This window comes from Wyeomyia smithii, chromosome 1 (genome assembly GCF_029784165.1).
Source record: "Wyeomyia smithii strain HCP4-BCI-WySm-NY-G18 chromosome 1, ASM2978416v1, whole genome shotgun sequence".
Classification (NCBI taxonomy): Eukaryota; Metazoa; Arthropoda; class Insecta; order Diptera; family Culicidae; genus Wyeomyia; species Wyeomyia smithii.
The window spans coordinates 121757553-121781281 of record NC_073694.1 but is presented as its reverse complement, the minus strand read 5'-3'; the positions used below and the strand labels follow the sequence as shown (position 1 = coordinate 121781281).

The window sequence follows — 23729 nt, the reverse complement described above, 5'->3', positions numbered from 1 at the left end:
GTTTTCTGATTTTAATGGATACTGTCGCGATGTCGCACAGATTTCCACACGCTGATCACCTCACTAACGAAGAGGTTGATTACGAACTATTAATCCGCGGTAAGAGAAATGTTATGGCTACTGAGCCAGAGGCTAAATATCGCCTTTTGCGGAATCTCTTCCACGACGATATCCGCGAAAAGCGAGACTACCCGTCGCCCTACACCATCGAGCAGGAGTTTGACTATATCGCGGGTAAGGTCTATGATTTGGAGAAGAAATTGGGTCGCGGCGTGGATGATCGGGTCATGTCCCGGTTGATCCACTACGCTATGCGAGCGGCTAGAAGCCAAGCACCCGATGCTCGCTCGGAGAAAATGCGACGGGAATTGTGTGGCTCCATTCGGGAGGTTTTGAACAGAGCTAATGGGAAAAAGGTTACCGACGAGAAAAAGGGTAGGACAAAAGCGTTAGATGCGCGCCGAAACTTGTCGACGGAGTTGGATGACGCAAACGGAGGTGCAGTAGGTGGTTATTCGTTGGAGGAGTTACAACGCGGAATCGCCGAAGCCTTGCGACGTGATCCTTCGAGTGGTGCATACCCGAAGCAACCTCCAGGGAATCGGGATCCAGCCGTAACTCCAAAACAGTCCGAGGACCAGGCACTCCTGGAGCGCATTGCGAGTTTGGAAAGGGAACTGGCGAAGGCACGAATGGAAGGTTCACGCCAGAGTGCGCCCCCGCGCGTCGAGCGGATAGCCTCAGAGGGTGGTCCGACAAAATTCCAAAAAGTGAGAGAGAAGCCACGGGAACGGCATTCGATGATTTTTCCTCTAGACCTCAACAATCCGTGGGCGGAACAACGCGAGCAAAACCGATGGGACCGTTATGAACCTGAGCGTGTTCGACGCGACTTATCGCGGGATCGTCAGGGAGGTGATATCGGGGTAGACCGGCGGAATCGGGACCGATATTCACCGGATCCAGATCGTGAACGTAGGGAGCATCGCCCCAGACACGATCGTGATGCCAGTAGTCGTCAGAGAGGCGATACCGGGGCAGACCGGAGGGACCGGAACCGGTTTTCGCCAGATCCAGATAGTGGACGCAGGGATCATCGCCCCAGAGTCGAGCGTGAGCGCTGGGATTCTAGCGACAACGACAGCTCTCTCACGGATGATAACGTGTTCAGTCCGCATCGCAGGCGAGATAGCCGAAGGGAGCGGCGAATTAGCGACGCCGAAATTCAAAACGCTGACCGCCGAATGGAAAAGTGGCATTTGACCTTCAGTGGCGATAGTCGGCAACGGCCATTAGAAGATTTTCTCCACAAAATCCGTCGCTTAGCGCATATGGATCGCATTGCGGACGACGTACTTCTGCAACGAATCCATACGATCCTTAGAGGGGAAGCTTATGACTGGTACCTATGCTATTCTGACGAGTTTCTCACTTGGGAGGACTTTGAAGAAAGGATACGGTACATGTACGGTAACCCCAATAAGGACCAAGGGAATCGGCAGCGGATTTACCAGCGGAAACAGCATCGGAATGAAACCTTTCTTTCGTTTAAGATGGAGATCGAGCGACTCAACAAATTGTTGACCACACCGTTGGACCAGCACCGTCTCTTCGAGGTGATTTGGGACAACATGCGACCGCATTACCAATCGAAATTGGCCTGCAAGACGGTTCGAGATTTACGAAAGCTCGAATATTATGCTTATCGCATCGATGCGTACGATCCCACCTTTCGACAGAATCGGGATGTACCAGCTCGACCCCCCAATCGAGTCCATCAGATCGAAGTGGAGAACCGTACCAGCGACGAGTCGTATTCGGAGGCGGAAGAGGTCAATTTTATTGGACGGAAAGGTGAGCAGCGAAGGAAACCTGTTGAGTCAGCCAACCTTCCAGCGGAAACCCGACCAGTGCGGCAGCAACCAGCACACGGAACGGAGCGCTTGGGCCCGTTGTGTTGGAACTGTCGTAAGGCGGGGCATGTCTGGAGACATTGTTCCGAAGAAAAAAGAGTTTTCTGCTACATTTGTGGGAATCCCGGGAAGGTGTCCAGTAACTGCGACATCCACCCGCGAGTTTCTGCAAACAGAAGGTCGGAAAACTAAGTCAGGAATGCAAAAATGGGAACAACCGCATTCCAACTGACAGAGACGTTCCCAATGAAGGTTTTGACGATCTACTCCAGAAAGTGTGTGAGGTGCGAGTTCAGACCGAGAGTTGTCCGCACATTACGGTACACATTTTCGACCAAGTATATGACGCACTGCTAGATTCGGGAGCCAGTGTCAGTGTGACGAACATCCCTGACATTGCTGAACGAAACGGTCTAAAACTTCAGACCAGTCCTTTGAAAATAGTGACCGCCGATAAAACCGTTCACGAGAGCTTGGGATACGTGCAGCTGCCCGTACGATTTCGAGGGGTGACAAATGTTCTGCCTATTCTAGTTGTTCCTCAAGTCTCACAGAACCTAATTTTGGGATATAACTTCTGGAGAAAGTTTGGTATTCAGCCAATGATTCAGGGAGATAACGGATTCGAGTTAATCACTGCTATCGAGTCAACAACACAAGATATTACGCCGGCAGCAGGGAAATCGATCACGACGTTACCCGCCTTGAAACCGATGGGGCCAGATGAGACGCTGGATATTCCGGCGTTGGAATTGCCAGAGCCGTCGAAAACGACCCCCGAAACGGTTGAGACCGAACATGATCTGACGGTAGAGGAGCGGGAAAGTTTGGTGAAAGTCATTAAGATGTTCCCTTGCACGACCGAAAACAGACTGGGGAGAACATCGTTGCTGAAGCATGAAATTGTGCTCCGAGAGGAGGCAAAACCGTGTCGGCAACCGTTGTACCGATGTTCGCCTGCAGTACAGGCGGAGATGGAAGCAGAGTTAGAGAGGTACAAACGGATGGATGCCATTGAAGAATGCACTAGCGAGTGGGCAAGTGCTCTAGTTCCTGTTCGTAAGACGAATGGGAAGTTAAGGGTGTGCTTAGACTCGCGGCGGATCAATGCTTGGACCAAGAAAGATTCCTATCCCATGCGAAACATGGGAGGAATATTCCACCGGCTTGGTAAGGCCAAGTATTATTCCGTTGTGGACCTGAAAGATGCGTATTTCCAAATTCCTTTGAAGGAGGAATGTCGGGATTATACCGCTTTCAGGACCCCACAAGGATTGTTCCGTTTCAAAGTCTGTCCGTTTGGCTTAACTAATGCGCCCTTCACGATGTGTCGCCTGATGGACCGTGTGATAGGTTTTGACCTAGAGCCAAACGTCTTCGTCTACCTAGACGACATCGTTATCGCTACGAAGACGTTTGAGGACCACGTCCGACTTCTGCGGACCGTGGCGGAACGCCTAGCCAGAGCCAACCTAACCATCTCGCTTGACAAAAGCCGCTTCTGTCGCAAGCAGGTTACATATTTGGGCTACTTGCTTACCGAAGAAGGCGTAGCCATAGACAATAGTCGAATCGCCCCGATTCTGAACTATGCTCGACCCCGAAATGTGAAGGACATTCGTCGCCTGTTGGGATTAGCCGGATTCTACCAACGTTTCATCCGAGAATACAGTCGGATCGTGGCGCCGATATCCGATCTTCTAAAAAAATCGAGAGCGAAGTTTGTCTGGACTGAGGCAGCTGAAGCCGCCTTCGGGGAGCTAAAAGCTGCGTTAGTTTCAGCACCGATTCTGGGGAATCCAGATTTTTCGCTTCCGTTCTCGATCGAGTCCGATGCTTCGGATAATGCGGTTGGGGCAGCCCTGATTCAACACCACGGTAACGTGCCGAAAGTCGTGGCCTACTTCAGCAAAAAGTTAAGTAGCACTCAACGGAAATATGCGAGTGTCGAGAAGGAATGTTTGGGAGTGCTCTTGGCGATCGAACATTTCCGCCACTTTGTTGAAGGGACCCGATTTAAGGTAGTCACCGATGCTCGAGGTTTGTTGTGGCTGTTTTCGATTGGGGTTGAATCTGGCAATGCGAAACTGCTTCGTTGGGCTCTAAAAATCCAGTCGTACGACATCGAGCTGGAGTACAGAAAGGGCAAGAGCAATATCCTGGCGGATTGTTTGTCCCGGTCAGTCGAAACTATTTCTGTACAGGCGGTAGATGTCGAACAACAAGATCTGGCCAATAAAATCCAGCAAGAGCCAGCCAAGTACCCAGACTTTCGTGTTGCCAACGGGGAAATCTGGAAGTTCGTGAAGGTGGACGGAGGAGTTGAGGACCCGCGATTCCAGTGGAAACGGTATCCAGCAAAAGCGGAGAGAACCGAGATTGTACGTACGGTTCACGAACGTGCACATTTGGGCTTCGAGAAGACATTGAATGCTGTGAGGGAACGATTCTATTGGCCATACATGAGCAGTGAAGTGAAGCGAATCTGTCAAACCTGCTTAACGTGTCAGATGAGTAAAGCTTCGAACCAGAACACGACACCTCCCATGGCCAATCAGAAGAAGATCGCTCAGTACCCGTGGCAATTTCTCGCAATGGATTATGTCGGCCCTCTGCCAACTTCAGGCAAAAATCTAAATACGTGCCTTCTGGTGGTGACCGACCTGTTTTCCAAATTCGTGATTGTTCAGCCCTTCCGACAAGCAACAGCGGAATCGTTAGTCAACTTCGTGGAGAATTCTCTGTTCCTGCTGTTTGGAGTACCGGAAGTGATCCTCTCGGATAATGGATCCCAGTTCACCTCTTCGTTAATTAACGATCTGTTGACCCGGTACCATGCCACACACTGGAGAACGCCCAATTACCACCCTCAGGTGAATGACACGGAAAGGGTTAACAGGGTGATAACGACTGCTATTCGGGCTTGCATCAAGAAGGATCACAAAGAATGGGCGAATAACCTGCAACAGATCGCCAACGCGGTGAGAAACTCCGTCCACGAAGCCACCCACTACACTCCTTACTTTGTCATGTTTGGTCGGAACATGGTATCCGACGGCCGGGAATATCGGCATCTGCGCGACGCTCCAACTCCGAGTAACGACAAGATTGTAGACGAGGAGAGGGAAAAGATGTTAGAAGATGTGCGGAAAAATTTAAAAACCGCTTATGAAAAGCACTCCTCGTACTACAACCTGCGCTCCAATGCGAACTGTCCTACCTACTCGGTCGGTGAGCAGGTGCTCAAAAAGAATACGGAGCAGTCGGACAAAGGGAAAGGGTTTTGCGCCAAGCTGGCACCGAAGTACATTCCAGCGGTGGTAAGGAGGGTTGTAGGGGCACATTGCTACGATCTTGACGATTTAGAAGGGCGAAGACTGGGAATTTACAATTGTAAATTTCTTAAAAAATTGTCTCGTCCTTAGTCTAACGTTTCCACCGTTGCAAAATTTTGATAATTTGCTTTTCCAGCTATGAAACTCTACGGAGTGACAACATGAAATTGATTTCTTTTCGAGCTATGTAACTCTACGGAGTGACAAAATAAAATTTGATTTTTCTAAGCTATGCATCTCTACGGAGTGACAAGAATAAAATTTTGATTTTCAAAGCTATGTAGCTCTACGGAGTAACGTTTTTCAATTTTAAAATAAGTGAGGGACCGAATTTCTTTCCGCTTTCTCAATGGTCATTGGGCAAGTTGCTGAATCTGCACAATCAAAAGCGGCCCGTAAGAGTATTGGCCTCGTAGAACAGAGCATGAAGTTTAAGAAGGAGCTGGGCAATGACCTGTCGAAAGTAGAGGAAACACGAATTAGAAGTGAGCCCAAAGCGATGATTTCGCCGTGGTCGAGTAATGACTCAGTTCTACTAATACTCGCCGCACTAAAATTTTGAGATTGTGTAGAATGGTAACAATTTGTTCCAATTCTCAACCTCATTTCGTTGAAATTCTTCAAACATTTTCAAGCTATGTATCGCTCAATTGAGTCGAGACAACTGAGCCATGATGCGAAAGCTCTGGTGCAGAAACACTGTTCTGCCATTTCGTAAGGAGGCGCACATTAGTGCGGCCCTCACAAAAACATCTATTTACTGGGGGATCCTTGATGCTGAAACGCTCGAGGAACTTTACGAAATGTGTTGAAACAAGAAAATGGCAAGTTTGAACGAAGAAATTGTTCTGAGCTAATGATGCGAAATATTTCATCAAGAATCGTCCACAGACAACGAATTCTTGGTGAGGGTTAGCATCAAACAAGGAGAGTTTCTTCGTTTGACCAGGAAAAAACTTCTATAAGACGTTAGACAAAATTAAGGGCAAGAAAAAAACGAGGCGAATGTAAAATTTCCCTTTCGGCGTCAGTAATGTTAGTGTGTGCAACTACATCGAGTCTTAGGTGTAAGTTAGTACCTAACGCTATGTATATTTTAAATTGTCCTGCTACTTAAATTTATTTTGAGTTAGTATGATCAGTTTAATTTGTAAATAGTAGATTTAATTGCATGTTATTTATTTATTTATTTATATTTAGAATATAAGTAAATATTTATTTAGATGTTTATATGGTTGCTGAATTAGGGTTAATTTATTTATTTTCTCTATCTGTTATTTATTCATTGGTTTATTTAGTTAATTATTTATGTTAGTTAACATGGTTGGCTTAAAAATATTGTTAGTTTCTGAAATTTTTGTCTGGTTGAAAAAATTATATTTTGGTAAATTTATAGTTGAAAAATTTTATGGCTCGCTGCCGTCCAGCTAGCAAGCCGCTGCAGCCGTCCTTCGGTGCAAAATTTCATTCCAGTTGTCCGGCTATCCTAAAATTTTAAAAATATTAGTTTTTGTTCGAAATCTTACCTGTAATTGGAAGTCCTGTTCATTTTTTTTTCCTCGATGTCCGGTTCATCCCAATATTCGCCTCCAGATCCTACTCGTACCCGGGTAGTCTAGTCCGTCCGTCGGGTGCCGATGGGGGCGGTGATATGGCTCTACAAAACATAATTTTATATGGGAGTTCTCTTGTAGTGAACTTCCGTATAAATTATATAAAATTATCATTTTCCTTGCCTGTTTTTTCCGATTTACTATCCCGTAGCACAAAACACACTCTTCTTAATCACTGTTTACTTTACGTTTGACGTTTCTATCGCTGCTGTACGGGTGTTCATATGTGTGCGTAATTTAGTGCGGAGCTTTTTATAGCACAGGGTGTTTAATCATTTTTCGTCTGTTTCGTTATGGTCGATTATGTTCGATGTTAGAAACATTTCGTAAAATGTGTTTGGAGTTATTTATGTCGGTTAATGTTTCATGTTGTCGGATGTAGTCCGGTGTAGAAGCATAACCGTTGTATGTTGAGTATCTATGCGAATTGCAGTGGCAGTTTTCTCTGTGACCAATAATTTCGGTGTATGAGTAACTGCTGGGTAAATTAATGTGGGTTATTGCCAGTGGTGGGCACCATTCCGCTAATTCGCTAATTAGCGACGCTAAATTTCAGTTAGCGATTTAGCGATTTCGCTAATTTTTGAGCTGGTTAGCGAAACTGTTAGCGTCGCTAAAATTTTGGCCTTCGAAACGCTAATCGCTAATTCGCTAAATTTTGTAGAAAAGCGACAGTAGAAATATTTCGAAAAACTGTGAATTGCTGATGGCGTACGTAAATTGCTTCGAAAGATGAACATACTATACTGCGAAAGTTACTTTTGTCAGTTTTTTTTTACCCTAGAATGCACAGTGGTCGGAAAAGGCAATTTGACGAACTTAATTCATTTGTGCTTAAACGGTTGATGTTAGCCAAAGACAATGTTCAAAAGAATTGTTCACAAAAATATAACGGAAATGTTGATAAGAAAAATTTTTTATCATGGCCTACTATCATAAAAATCAAAAATCTAACTTTTGATACAGCGAATATACATGAATAGATTCTTTAGCAAAGTTGTAGAACTTTTCAAAATATGAAACTTTGCGGAAGATATCAAATTTCTATGACGTCTATTTACTGAAATACAAAGTATTTTCGCTGTCAACCCCCTCAAATTTAGTTTTTCTAGCATAACTTTTTAAATATTGTTTTTTCAAGAACATAATGTTCTAGACAAATATGACCAACATAAAAACACAGGTTTCTTTTGAAAACAGCATGTTGCTACAATCGTTTTATACTGAGTTTGAGCGTTTTTTCATTAAATTATTTCCCAGATTTAATGCGTATAGGGGAGAAAGAGGCGAACCGGTGCACATCATCAAATACTCTTTTTAAAGCTTGTACCTTGTACTATAAGCTAGTTAAACTTTGAAACTTGACAATTCATAAATGAATGAGTAGAGTGATGTTTTAGGTATGTATGTTTTTGGGGTTTTCTATACAAAAAAGCACTAACTACCTGATTAATGAACGATGATTTGTGAATTTATGAAACAGATAACTCGCAATGCTTTCAAAATTAGTCTTTTAGACTTTTGCGCTTCTTCAGATAATTGACCTGATGGAATATTGAAATAGTTAATAATGTCCGCACCGTGAAATAATACTTCATGGCAAGTAAAGCCAAGGATATATGGACATCAACAAACGAGCAGTTTCCAACAATAGTGTTTGAATTTTGATGCGGTAATTTCCCGGCCAGATAAAATGATCTGTAGTATTGTAGCGCAACGTTGAATTGCATGCAGATCATTTGCTGGTTTCCATATATCCTTGGTTACTTACCAGCTACAGTCCATATGTTATAATACATAACTGGAATGGTCAGTGGATTAAGACTGTATTTTCCTATTGAAATTGGGCTAGTGGGCGCGAGAGCACCATTCCAATCAAAAGGAAGACAGCGGCACTTCGATCCCGCGGATATTGGATGCACCTATCAACAACTAAATAAACCTAAGAAGTGTTCTCACTAATTTTGAAAGTATTGCGAGTTGTCTGTTTCATAAATTCACAAATCATCGTTCATTATATAGGGAGCTTGTGCATTTTTGTATAGAAAACCCCAAAACATACATTCTTAAAACACCCCTCTACTCATTCATTTATGAATTGTCAGGTATCAAAGTTTAACTAGCTTATAGTACAAGGTCTAAGCTCTAAAAAAAAATATTTGATGATGTGCACCGGTTCGCCTCTTTCTCCCCTATACGCATTTAAATCTGGGAAATAATTTCATAAAAAACGCTCTAACTCAGTATAGAACGATTGTAGCAACAATCGCAACATTGCTGTTTTCGAAAGAAACCTGTGTTTTTATGTTGGTCATATTTGTCTAGAACATAATGTTATTGAAAAAACAATTTAAAAAAGTTATGCTAGAAAAACAAAATTTGAGGGGGTTACTAGTGAAAATGCTTTGTATTTCAGTAAATAGACGTCATAGAAATTTGATATCTTCTGCAAAGTTTCAAAATTTGTAAAGTTCTACAACTTTGCTAAAGAAACTATTCATGTATCTTCGCTGTATCAAAAGTTAGATTTTTTATTTCTATGATAGTAGGCCATGATAAAAAAATTTCTTATCAAGATTTCCGTTATATTTTTGTGAACAATTCTTTTGAACATTGTCTTTGGCTAACATCAACCGTTTAAGCACAAATGAATTAAGTTCGTCAAATTGCATTTTCCGACCACTGTGGAATGGAGTTCCGGCTATCGTACAAGCCACTGGAGCATTTTGAAGAACAAGCACAAGGTCTAGATTGAATTTTCGCCACACCAAAAACTTTGATAAATTGCAATGCGCTTGAAATTATGACAACTTTGGTTCTACTTTTTCGATTCAGATAATAATTGAATTTTTATGAAAACATTCCTAGAAGTATCTATTTTCAATGCAAGCTAAATAACTTTTGTTATTCTTGTAAGTAATTGTTTTCGTTTGTTTAACCAAAACAGATCAAAGTGGTCCAAATCTTACAAAACACAAGCAATAAATATAGCGATATGACTATTTACAAATTAAAAAGTTAGCGATTAGCGATTAGCGAAAGTTCCGCTAATGTGGGTTTAGCGTTTAGCGTTTAGCGATTATCGAGCTAAATTTTCCGGTTAGCGACTTAGCGATTAGCGTCGCTAAATTTTCGGTTAGCGGTGCCCACCACTGGTTATTGCGTTTGCGGGCAAAGATTCGTGTTCAGGTGTGTCCTGGGGTGTCTTTGACGTAAACAGAAGGTAGATTTATGTAGGATACCTTTCCAACCGTAGTGTTGGAGTAGTCCTGTATGTGAATGTGCCAATTTATTTTTGTAATTGTTTGGGGTATTTATGAAGATTTAGGTGGTAGATTTCTCACTAGACGAAAAGTCGTCGTTAGAGTTACTGCTGGGGAATTTTTAATTTGGGGATAATGCGTTTGCCTAATAGAGAGAAGTTTCCTAAGACGGAAATTCTCTCGAAAAGTAAAAAGCATGGGAGTTTGGCTGGGGGTGCCTTTCCAACATCGTGATTGGAGCGGTCCTCTAGTAAAATTGCCTTGGAATATTGGAAGCTCGTTTTAAAAAAATAAAGCGATGCCGTATTTGGGAATAATCTATTTGGGAAATTTAATTGAATCACCGTACAGTACCGAAGGAACGTTACACGCCCATAGTTTGAATTTCTTGGTGAACCTAACATTTTGTAAATATTGTAAATAGTAGCTTAAGTTATGATTGCTTTTTGTAAATATTTTGTACATAATTATCTTCTAAAATTTTCTAAGTGGGTAATTCGTTTCTGTCAGGTTTGCAGTTACGAAAATTTGATTGTACTCCTACAATCAAATTTTCGTAAAACAGACCGGGGTGTTATGTAGCAATCATGTTGGTGAATTAAATTTGCATAATTATTCTTCGTCAATTTTCGAATTTATAGCTGATCTACTATAAAGATCATGGTTAGTTGGCTAACCAGGCGCAATTACACCTTGCGTACGAGTTAGCCGTTTGAATATTTGCTCTTCCTTTAGCCTCTCATTCGCGGTGACGCAACCCAAAATCTCAAGCACGAATCTGCGACTTACTTGCTGGTTTTTATTGGTAAAATCCCAGCCAGCGCAGGTCATTAAACTCGGGAAATGAAATGGTTAGATGCATGAATCTAATGGGAAAGGGAGATGTAAACTCGGGTTGGAATTTGCCGTGGAAGTTCGTTGCAAAATTTCCGGTTTCAAACTCAAAATCTCGTTTGATCTGAGGAGCAAACCAATTTCGCTTCGATCAGATATAACTGAGCAGCGACCGATATCAGAGTGCGTGTTTTATGTTTGTTCCGCAATTTTCGAAGGTTTTTGTTAGAGTGAGACTAGCTTAGATTAGTTAGTTATGTTAAATGTTGTTTCGTTATTAGGGTTAGCGCAGTTAGGAGAAGACTATTTGGTGGAGACTTTGCGAGCAAGTGTGGTGGAAAAATAAGGTAACGCATAATTGGGTTTAGCTAATATTTATGGCTAACGGCGTCGAACAGCCGTTCGACGGCTTTTATTGATAGATTCGAAAGCGCTTGGCGAAGCCATAAACCCACCGCCAGCAAAGTACATCCTCCCTCCTACCGCACACTTCTGGGACACGCCGTCAGCCAGGACAAGGCCCATTCTGCCAGCCGCCGCACACTAGGGCGGCCCATGCTGAGTCGCTGATCGGACTGATCGGCATATGCAGCCAATATAGAACCGACGCCATCGCTAAAACACGACCGTACCCGGATGGTGCGGTGATTGCTGTTGGACGCCGTTTGCAGTAGATCGCCGCTAAGTACCGTTGGATGCTGAACGACGGCTAGAAAGGAGAGGTGTGAGTAGCCGCCATAAGAGTGAGTACGCTAGAAATAAATCTCTGCGCAGAGTAAAGTTCAGCCAAGACCCCCACCTTTGAAAGATAGCTTTATGGCATAGCCAATAGAATACACCCACGCACACTATAGGTTAGTGAGCTAGTTATAGATGGCCAAAATTTAGTTAGTAGTAAAACGAAGCATGCTTGTAAATATAATTGTAAAAGTAAGATAGTGCGTTTCCCTGTTGTTGAAGTGATGTTTGTGATGATTTAGGTATTCTAAGGTGTCTCACGTCTCGCGTTCGTTCTAGTTTGTTTGTTTTGGTACTCCAGGTGGACTGCCTGGGAAAACAGTCCCCGCACTCTGGTTACGCTGAACTGGGCAGCAATCTGATTGCTCAGAATTGGTCCAGTGAGGAGAATCACGAGTTCGGTGTTTGAGGTTTTAGGAGTATTTTCGCGAATTTCTTCGGTATTGAAACGCATGAGACTGAGTACCTTAGTGAAGTGCATCTGCCTTTTCGTTTTCCCTCAGTTTATCACCCTGACCCGCCCTGAGGCGGAGTTTCTGGCCGGGCAAGCCAAGACAGGCAAGTGGTCCTCTTTGAGGTGGCGCTTAAGCCACTTGCTTGAAGATACGGGGAGCGGAACCGCGGATTTGAGAGTGTGGCTTTCCGGCCCGCTACACTTGTAACTGCAGGAAAATTTCATTATGTGACATATTTGCCGCTTGGTGATCGGAGAGTGAGCCATCGTTCACAAGACAAATAAATATTGTTTATCTTATACTAAATCGTACTCAATTTAGGTCTGTAAAGAAGCTTGCATTTTCGCAATTGCAATCCTGAAGAGAATATTTTTTGTTCTAAAATAGAGTACTGCAAATAAATAATCAAAATGCAAACCCCGTTCGATTGTGCCATACACGGCAGAATTTTCTTGTTGCCAAGGTTGAACCATGCAAAAAATGAACGGTTTTCTTTTCATGACTTTTTTCATAGATATTTCCACCAATGAAGTAGTTTTAGTTCCAAGTCGTTTGAGGTGTCGCTTGATGAATTGAGGCTGACGACCTAGATACTTGATATTACTACCCGTGTAATTAGAGGCTTGGTACTGCTTAGATCATGATCATTATATTACCGGCACATGTGCATATTCCAGGAACCGTTTTACCGAGCCCGGTCATCCGCTTCGGCAACATAAAGAACCAAAATTCTCTTCTTTTGGAGAATTCGGCACACGACCAAACAACATGTTCGATGTCATGGTAGCCATCGCCACAAATGCAGTGATTACTGTCTACAAGCCCTATACGAAAAAGATGCGTGTTTAACGTATAGTGATTGGACATAAGTCTGGATATCACGTGAATGAAGTCCCGACCTACATCCAACCCCTTGAACCATGCTTTCGTCGATACCTTAGGAAAAATGGAATGTAGCCACCGTCCCAGTTCATCTGAGTTCCATGATGATTGCCAACTGTTGATTGTTCTCTGACGCAAAATGCTATAAAATTCATCATAAGCAATTGGTCTACTATAAATATCGCCATCAATAGCACCCACCTTAGCTAAAGCGTCAACCTTTTCATTGCCCGGAATGGAACAATGAGAAGGGACCCACGCTAAGGTAACCCGATAATTTTCATCTGTTAAAGCACTTAAAAACCGCCGTATTTTCCCCAGGAAATACGGGGTGTGCTTCACAGTCTTCAACGATCGCAGAGCCTCAATGGCACTGAGACTGTCTGTGATGAAGAAGTGGGGGCCAAGGGTAGAGTTTCGATGATACCAAGGGAGTACTGAATAGCAGCAAGTTCTGCGACGTACACGGAAGCAGGAGCATCGAGTTTGTAGGAGGCGGTAAAACTTTCGTGAAAAACACAGAAGCCAGTGGACTCATCTAGATTTGATCCGCCAGTGTAAAACCTTTTATGACAATTAACATGTTCATACTTATTGGAAAAAACCTTAGGGATCTCTGGGGGTCGCAATTGATCCGGGATACCAGTTATGTCTTCTTTCATGGTTGTGTCGAAGAATATAACATTATCAGAAGTATCTAAAAGTGCGACATTGAAAGAAACGTATGATGAAGGGTTAATATTTTGAGCCATGTAGTTAAAATATAAAGTCATAAATCTGGATTGAGATTGAAGGTCGACCAACCTCTCGAAATTTTCAATTACTAATGGGTTCATAACTGTGCATCGAATTAGCAACCGATAAGAGAGATTCCAAAAGCGATGTTTCAACGGAAGAATACCCCCTAGCACTTCAAGACTCATCGTATGGGTCGACTGCATGCAACCTAAGGCAATACGCAAACAACGATATGGTATTCTTTCTAATTTTATAATGTGCGTGTTCGCGGCAGACCGAAAACCGCATTCAAGAACTGACAATATCGTTGTTTGGTATAACCTTAGCAGGTCTCCTGGGTGAGCACCCCACCAAACTCCGGTAATCGTACGAAGAAAATTAATCCTCTGTTGGCATTTTCGTGTCAGATACCTTATATGACAAGCCCAGATGCATTTAGAGTCGAACCAGACCCCGAGATATTTGGCGACTAAACCCTGAGTGATCGTTTTACCCGTTAGTAGGAGCTGAAGCTGAGCTGGGTTATGCTTCCTAGAAAAAACGACCAGCTCAGTTTTCTCCGGAGGGAATTCGATACCCAGCTTAAGAGCCCATTCAGACAAATTGTCCAAGGTATCTTGCAATGGTCCTTGCAGATCGTTAGCCTCGCTTCCAGTAATGGATACAACGCTATCGTCTGCAAGTTGCCTTAGCGTGTATGAATTTGCAAGACATTCATCGATGTCCTTGACGTTAAAATTATATAAGAGAGGGCTTAAACATGAGCCCTGAGGAAGAACCATGTAACTAATTCTGGAAGTTGTCGCCATGTGAGAAATACATATGCTTTTCTGACAACAAATTGAGCAAAAAATTATTTAAATTTGGTGAAAGTCCCTGCGAATGAAGTTCGCTTAAGACTTCTACAGAGACGGAGTCAAAAGCCCCCTTAATATCCAAGAATGTACAAGCCATTTGTTCTTTCCGGGCAAAGGCGAGTTGAATTTCAGTAGAAAGCAACGCTAGGCAATCGTTCGTTCCTTTGCCCCGGCGAAAGCCAAATTGAGTATCTGAAAGTAAACCGTTTGTTTCGACCCATTTGTCTAACCGTAAGAGGATCATTTTCTCCATTAACTTCCGGACGCAAGAGAGCATAGCAATCGGCCTATAAGAATTGTGATCAGAGGCAGGTTTTCCGGGTTTATGAATAGCAATGACTTTTACCTTCCTCCAGTCGTGCGGAACAATATTTAGCTCAAGAAACTTGTTGAACAAGTCCAACAAGCGTCTTTTTGCAGAGTCGGGTAGATTCTTCAACAAGTTGAATTTGATTTTATCCAACCCTGGAGCTTTATTGTTGCACAAGGGGAGAGCCATTGAAAATTCTAACATCGAAAATGAAGACTCTTCCGTATTTGCTAAAAACGCGCCGCGAAAAGTCTTCTGTTCCGGTACAGAGTCAGGGCAGACCTTTTTGGCAAAATCGAATATCCAGCGGTCTGAATACTTCTCACTCTCATTCGAAACGTTACGATTCCGCATGCGCCTGGCGGTATCCCAAAGAGTGCTCATCGCTGTTTCCATCGACAACGCGTTTACAAACCGCCGCCAGTATCCGCGTTTTTTCGCTTTCATTAGGCTCGTCATCTGCCTGTTTAGTATCTCGTACCTTCGAAGCAGATTAACAGAGCCGTATTTTCGGTAGTCCTTATATGCCGAGGAACTTCGCGCGTACAGTTCAGAGCACTCTTTGTCCCACCACTTGGTAGGAGGACGCTGTCTAACCGTTACCCCGGGTATCGGTTTCGTCTGAGCTCGAGTCGCGGCGTCGATGATCAAGCCAGAAAGGAACGCGTATTCTTCCTCCGGAGGAAGTTCTTCGTGAGACTCGATGGATTCCGCAATAATCGTCTCATAAGACTTCCAATCAATATTACGTGTAAGGTCGTATGAAATATTGATTGGATCCAGGGGAGTTGTACCATTAGAAATTGAGATAACGATTGGTAAATGATCACTGAGAGTTAAAATCTCCCAATATCAAAAAAGGCGCGGGAAGCAACTCTGCTATATCAGTAAGTTGCTTCTGTTCAATCCGCGCGGATGGGGGAATATATAACGAAACAAGGAAAAGGTCTTTCCCATTCATATTCGTTTGAATGGCAACGACTTCAATATTCGAGATCGAGGGGAGGTCGATTCTGTAAAAAGAGAAGCACTTTTTGATTCCTAAAAGTACGCCTCCACCGTGGGATTCTCGATTTCGACGAATAATGTTAAAATCGTGGAAATTGAGTTGATCGTTTGAATTGAGAAAAGTTTCACAGAGCGCAAACGCATCACAATTGTATGTGTTTATCAAATGAGGAAATAGATCGAATTTGGGGATGATACTTCTGCAATTCCACTGTATACAGTGATAAAATTCCTAACCTCTTCCGCCGTATTAGTCATCGAAAGATATGATAGCTGAAATGAGGGGCCAACTTGTTGCGAGTTGCTTCAAAAAGGTTTTCACTGTAGGGAGAAGGGCAAGAAGAATATATTTAAGGGGATCTGGTATGTTGAACGTTTTGAATATCCAATCCACAATATCAGAGAATTTTATGAACCCAGTTTCTTTTCTATTTTCTGATCGAAAAATGGGTGCACGAGAGGTTTTTGGTGCCCCAGGAAGCGGTGGGTACTCCTGGTTTGATTTATAATTAAACCCGGGAGGTACTTGCTTCGGTTTTTCTTCACCGCTTCCTTTTTGTGTTGGCTTATTGGTCATTCCGCTAGGGGTTATCTTACGACCTTTGCGAGAAAGATTTGGAGAGTTTATAATTCTCCTCTTCCTAGATCCTTCTGGCATGGCGTAAGAACACCCTTCGACGGGATCGTCAGATGTACCCTCATCGGTTGGCAAAAAGAAAAAGATGTTTCCTGTCGAGGGTGGCTCAGCCCTCTTAAGCATTTCTGCAAAAGAGCGCTTTGATCGTTCCTTGAGGGAACGCTTAATTTTTTCCTCGCGCTGTTTGTACGCGGGACACGCCGAGAGGTCATGCCGAGTTCCCTCGCAGTAAAGACACTTTTCAGTATCCTCACTGCAAGCGGTCTCAGCATGATTGCCTCCGCACTTGCTGCAGCGTGCCTTGTTGCAGCAGTAGGTGGCTGTATGGCCTAACTGCTTGCAATTTTGGCAATACATGACCCGCGGTACGAACAGGCGTACAGGCAGACGAACCCTGTCCAAAGAGATGTAGTTCGGCAGTGCAGATCCGGCGAATGTTACACGGAAGGAATCCGAAGGGAGAAATTTCTTCTTCCCTTCTTCGATGGATATTGAATGCAATTGCTTGACATCCAGTATCTTTACATCTTGAATCAGGGGTTTCCTGAAGCAGCCAACACCGTGACGCAAAATGTCATCGACCGTGAGGCTTCCTTCGGTAACCACACCGTCGATCTCCACGTCCTTGGCAGGGATGTACACGCGGTACTCTCTTGTAAAGAGCTCGTAGCTAGCAAGTTCGTTTGCTTGCTTCAAGCTACTCACGACAACTCGCAGTTTGTTCGGCCTCACCTTCGTAATCTCGGTTACGGCCGAAAACTGTTTTGCCAGGTCCTTGCCAATTTGGATGATATTCAAAGGTTTCTTTATGGGCCGGAAGTAAACAACGTAGGGACCGCTAGCGGCATCTGGGTAAGCTTTTACCCGTATTTCCGGTACCCTTGGTACAGGGCTAGGTAGCGGGGATGAAACAGGGGAAGGTAAGGGAGAACTGCTGGGGGAAATTTCAATTTCTTCCCCATTTGTTCTATATCCAAGAAAAGTTCCATCTGCTTGTTCGCCATTTTTTTGCGGGAGCGTTTTGCACTACCGCACGTACACGAAAAATATTTCAATGAAAGGGGGGGCAAGTAATTGGTATTAATTTTAAAAACAATTTTTCAATAAGTTGGATCAAATAGAAAAAAAGAATGAATATTGTAGAAGAAAAAATATATATATACTTAAATATATATAGGTATATATAATAATAACGTGAATACTTCACCGATCTTCCGTGTTGTTATCGTATAAGACACGACCTCGTGGCTGTGAGTTGGATTAATCCTTCTAAAGCTCCTAGCAGGATGAACAATACACCGGCGGCAGGCTGAAGAGATCATCCACGCCGCTAGTGGGGTAGTCGGCGGCCGGCGGCGGGGAAATTTCTCCGACTGCTAGATGCCTTCTGTTTTCACAGCATCGGAATCAAAATCACAAGCAGCACCCGTTCTATCTGCACACAATGCTAAATTGTGCTTCCAGCTACTGGATAACCAGCGCCCGGCGACGCGGGGAATTTGCTCCGGCTGCTAGACAGCTATTGTCTAGTCAGACCGGTATCGAAAAACACAAGCGATACGCGTACCGTACACACAAAGCGGTATTGTTTTTTCGATCGAGCAAAATAATCACGAGCTATCTTCAGATGCTTCTGTTCTCGACGATAGCAGAGAAACGAATGTGAAAATTGTTCGTTTTAGATTATTCATAATATGTTCAGTTATGCATTCAGTATTCAATAAATTGAAAATATCTGAATCGGTCATTTTCGTGATTTTTAATGCAAATTATTGGTTTGTTATTAAAATATCCAGCTTTGTTTTTTTATATAGTTTTGGAGGAACGATATTTTGGTGTTATATTTTGTTATTTTACCAACTATGTAAACCATATCAAGATCAAAATGAGGTCGCTTTTTACGCGGTTTTTTACGCAGGTTTTTTTACGCGGCTTTTTTACGCGGATTCCCGAATTTACGCGGATTCCGGACTTTACGCGGTTTTTTTTTACGCGGATTCCGAAATTTACGCGGTTTTTTTACGTGGATTCCGGAATTTAGACGGTATTTTTTTTTGCCCGTATTTCGGTTTCCCTTCACTCGGAATGCAAAATTAACGATGGTTTTTTTGCGAAGACTCCGGAATTTACGCGGTTTTTTACGCGAATTCCGGAATTTACGCGGTTTTTTTTTATGCGGATTCCGGAATTTACGCGTTTTTTTTTTACCCGGCACGTATCCCTTGCGTAAAAAGCGACTTTAGTGTATTTCCAATATCTGGTTGTGATATTATAATGATATTTCCTCCTGCTCGAGTCCTTCGCTGCGGCGAGAAGCACAGTAGTTGGTTGTAGTTTTTATTGAGGATGCGATTGTAATTCTGATTGTTGTTATAGTTGCTATTGTTGTAGTTATTATTGTTGTAGTTGTTATTGTCGTTGTTGTTGCTATTAATGCTGTTGATTTTGTTGCGATCATTGTTGTTGTTATTGTTGTAGTTGTTGTTATTGGTGTTGCGGTTGTTGTAGCGGTTGTTGTTGTCGTTGTTGTTTCGGTTGTTGTTGTTATTGTTGTGAGTATTGTTATTGGTATTGTTAAGGTAAGCCTGTTTCCGTCGGTTCCTTCGTTTCCTGGCAGCTTCTGCGTTCTTTTGCTGCTGCATCCGACTCTTTTTTTGTTCGTCATAGTCGGTCCAATCCGGTTTCCAAATTCTTTTACTGCCTATGAGGCGCCATCCTGATTTGTCGGCATTTTCTGCATGAAGTTCAGCTCGCAAACTTAGAGGTGTTTCAGGTGGAGCTTTAATATTCTGATTGACAGCGTTTTTCAATTCGTGCTTTTGGTTCAATATCGCATTACCGAGAGATTTCACTTCAGATAAAACATTTTCCTTTAGCAGATTAGACGCTTCCTCTGCGGTGTGTGATAGAGCCGAGCTGTGTTCAGAGCAGTGTGCTGCCATATTTACTGCGGTAGAGCTCAAGTTGTGCACTTCTTTGGCAATGCGCTTCAACTCCCTTTCTAAATCGTCTGTAAGATCGGTTCCATACTTTTCGATACGTTGCCTCAGAAGAAATGTTAAAAAGGGTCGTCATATGGTTTTTTAAATCCACGGTATCATTTGATTCCATTTTGCTAGCGGCTTCGATGTCTCGCGATAATGTTGACACAGCATTTTCAACTTTTGTTGTTGTGTTGAGGTTGACCACTGCCACAGTTTATTTAATTTTTTTTATATGGGAAAACAGCGTACCCATTACACTAAGTTTGCTTACATCGGCAGCAATGCGTTGGTTGGTATCGACCAATTCTTTTTGATGCTTTAAAATCAGCTTTTGTGGCTCCGCTAGCGTTTTCACTTCAAATGTCGTAGAGACTAACGATTGGCATTCCTCGCAGCGCGGAAGCAAGAACGAAGTTGGATCTACCGTATGTTGGTCGACTTTTATAATGCGGACAGAGCTACGGGTCACCGGTATTCCAACACAAGTTGCATGAAATTTCCGGGTACATCCGACACAAGACCACAACACATCGGTAAGGGAATCTTTGGCACAAATTTCGCAGACCTTGCTCATGTTGACGTTAATTGTACAAAAATCGTTAAACCGGCACAAAAATCGACACAGGAAATTATAAACAAACAAACAATAATAAACAAAGAATAGCTTAGTACGGGCGAGGTCGGGAGCGACTTGAAAACACGTCCGAACTGATTGACGATTTGAACTGAAACATTTAATCCCTCCTCCCCCATATGTCACAAATTGTCACAATATTCGAGAACTCTCCATTGGCCCTGCTCAAGAATTTCAAAGTCCCAGGAAGTTGTTTTATCGGAATAACACCAGATCCCGACAATTCATGCATTTTGAAGACATTTGGCATTAAAAAATTCGATACCGATAACTGTTCCAGTGAAAATGTGTGACATCTGGTGGTCTAATTTTTTTTTTCTTCATCTATAGTTTATTTGACACGGCACAAATACAATTCAATGTTTAACGGCGCCAATTATATCTGGTAGCTTACTTTCTAAAGTATCTTTATAACTAAAAGCAAATTTTTTATCCTCGCTGCCGACTACGAGCTGAAACTAAATCTAACTTAAAGCTGGAATATTTTGCATTAAAAGCACAGGTTTGCTGTTTGATGGTTTTCATTGCCATAGGTAAGCAGCATATTAAATTTGTTTCGCTGCTGGGCCAAGATATTACGGACTGGCATATTGGGTTGTTTCCATCGGGCCTTGAGAGTATCGTGCGGGTCTGATTGCTGTTTCCGGATCCGGGGTCTTAACGTGTTCTTGTCGTTTGGTTGGATGTAGGTGGAAGGGGATAGGACTGAACTGGGGCGTGGATGGATTTCAGGAAAACGTATATAAGGGACATGTAGGATAGGTCACGGCTCGCCAAGACATCACGAACAGGAACAGCCGGCTGCCTACCTTCGGCCTGCAGGGAAGCTATTAATCTAGACCTGGCGTCACGGTGTATAGGGCATGACCGAACAACGTGCTCTATGTCGTGATAACCTTCACCACAGGCACAGATACCACTCTCCCCGAGCCCAACACGACGGAGATGCGCGTCAAATCTATAGTGATTGGACATAAGCCGGGACATCACGCAAATGAAATCCCGACCTACATCCAACCCCTTGAACCACGGGTTCGTCGATACCTTGGGGATTATGGAATGTAACCACCTTCCCAGTTCCCCCTTGGTCCAAGAATTTTTCCAACTGATGATCGTATTCTGACGTACAAATGCGAAAAATTCATTAAAGGCAATTGGTCTTTCATAAATATCACCGTTTGTTGCGCCCACCTTAGCCAAAGAGTCCGCTTTCTCATTACCTGGTATCGAGCAGTGAGAAGGGACTCATGCTAAGGTAATCTGAGTAGATTTTTCGGATGTTCCCGTATTTTCCCCAGGAAATACGGAGAGTGCTTAACATCTTTCATCGATCGGAGAGCCTCAATGGAACTGAGACTGTCCGTAAAGATGAAATAATGGTCCGTGGGCATTTTTTCGATAATCCCTAGGGTGTACTGAATTGCAGCTAATTCTGCGACGTAAACAGAAGCAGGATTATCGAGCTTATGGGAGACGGTTAAATTGTTATTGAAGATACCGAAGCCAGTGGACCCATCAAGAAGTGATCCGTCAGTGTAGTACATATTGTCGCAGTTGATGTTTCGATATTTATTGGAAAAAAATTTAGGGATCTGCTGCACGCGTAAATGATCCGGGATTCCACGAGTTTCTTCTATCATGGATGTATCGAAAAACACAGTAGAATCAGAAGTATTTGATAAGTCGACACGATTTGGAATATTCGAAGAAGGGTTAATATTTTGGGACATGTGATTGAAATACAATGTCATAAAACGGGTTTGAGAATTAAGTTCTATTAACCTTTCAAAATTTTCAATCACGGGACGGTTCAAGACCTCACATTTGATTAGAATACGAGAAGACAGGCTCCAGAAGCGGTTTTTCAATGGTAGTACTCCAGCTAAGATCTCCAAACTCATCGTATGGGTCGATTGCATGCAACCCAAGGCGATACGCAAACAACGATATTGTATTCGCTCCAGTTTGATCAAATGTGTGTTTGCTGCGGAGCGGAAGCAGAAACACCCGTACTCAATAACAGACAGTATCGTTGTTTGGTAAAGCCTTATAAGGTCTCCTGGGTGGGCTCCCCACCATTGTCCGGTTATTGTACGAAGAAAATTCACTCTTTGTTGACATATTTTCATCAGATACCTCACGTGACAACCCCAGGTGCCTTTAGAGTCGAACCAGATACCAAGATATTTGTGTACCAAAACCTGAGAAATCGTTTTACCCATTAATTGTGTTTGAAGCTGAGCAGGTTCATGCTTCCTAGAAAAAACTACTATCTCAGTCTTCTCCGGAGAGAATTCGATACCTAGCTGTAAAGCCCAAGCAGACAAATTGTCCAAGGTATCTTGCAATGGTCCTTGCAAATCGGCAGCTTTGGCTCCTGTAACAGAGATTACACTGTCGTCTGCAAGTTGTCTTATCGTGCATGAATTTGCCAGACATTCGTCGATGTCATTTACATAAAAGTTGTAAAGAAGGGGGCTTAAACATGAGCCCTGGGGAAGACCCATGTAGCTAATGCGAAAAGTTGCCAAATCGCCGTGCGTAAAATGCATGTGCTTTTCGGACAACGGATTGTGCAAAAAATTGTTCGAAATTGGAGAAAATCCTTGTCGGTGAAGTTTACCCGAAAGAATGTCAATAGAAACGGAATCAAAAGCTCCCTTAATGTCCAAGAACGCAGACGCCATTTGTTCTTTGCGAGCATACGCCAGCTGAATATCTGTTGAAAGCAACGCAAGACAATCATTCGTCCCTTTGGCACGGCGGAAGCCAAATTGATTATCTGATAGTAGACCATTTGATTCGACCCAATGGTCTAAACGACGGAGTATAATTTTTTCCATCAATTTCCGGATACAGGATAGCATTGCAATCGGCCTATAAGAGTTGTGATCAGAAGCTGGTTTTCCTGGTTTTTGGATGGCGATCACCTTCACTTGCCTCCAATCCTGCGGTACAATGTTGCTCCAGGAACTTATTGAACAAGTTCAACAAGCGCCTCTTGGCATTGCCGGGTAGATTCTTCAACAAGTTGAATTTGATTCTATCTAACCCAGGCGCGTTATTGTTACAGGACAGGAGGGCAACTGAAAATTCTGCCATCGTAAAAGGTGATTCTATCGCGTCGTGGCCCGGAGACACATCGCGAACAATGTTTTGCTCAGGAACAGAGTCCGGACATACTTTCCTGGCAAAATCAAATATCCACCGACTTGAAGACTCCTCGCTTTCGTTGACCGTTACGCGATTCCGCATTCTTCGGGCTGTGTTCCAAAGAGTGCTCATCGATGTCTCCCTCGACGTCTCGTTCACGAACCGACGCCAATATCCGCGTTTCTTTGCTTTAGCCAAACTTTTAAGCTTGGTATCAAGCTCCGAATACCGTAAATAGTCGCCAGGTATACCTCCCTTCTGGTAGGCCAAAAACGCGTCGGATCTTTGCGTGTAGACATCGGAGCACTCTTGGTCCCACCACGGAGTGGGAGGCCGTTCTTTGATCGTTACGCCAGAATATTTCTTCGTTTGGAC

The 23729-nt window shown here is 43.2% G+C and overlaps 1 protein-coding gene across 1 annotated transcript; it reads left to right on the top strand.

The window, feature by feature from the left end:
• The first annotated feature begins 29 nt into the window (after positions 1 to 29).
• On the top strand, positions 30 to 12105 carry LOC129717160 (uncharacterized). Its single transcript, XM_055667001.1, has 3 exons — positions 30 to 2012; positions 2090 to 5233; positions 11998 to 12105. Exons 1-3 carry the CDS (start codon positions 30 to 32, stop codon positions 12103 to 12105), a joined length of 5235 nt encoding a protein of 1744 aa, XP_055522976.1.
• Positions 12106 to 23729: the final 11624 nt, after the last annotated feature.

Coding starts and splice junctions, on each gene's coding strand:
- LOC129717160 (XM_055667001.1), top strand. CDS start 30: ATGTCGCACAGATTTCCACACGCTGATCACCTCACTAACGAAGAGGTT. Junction 2,013..2,089: donor ATTGTTCCGAAGAAAAAAGA/GTTTTCTGCTAC, acceptor TTCTGCAAACAG/AAGGTCGGAAAACTAAGTCA. Junction 5,234..11,997: donor CGAAGTACATTCCAGCGGTG/GTAAGGAGGGTT, acceptor TTGGTACTCCAG/GTGGACTGCCTGGGAAAACA.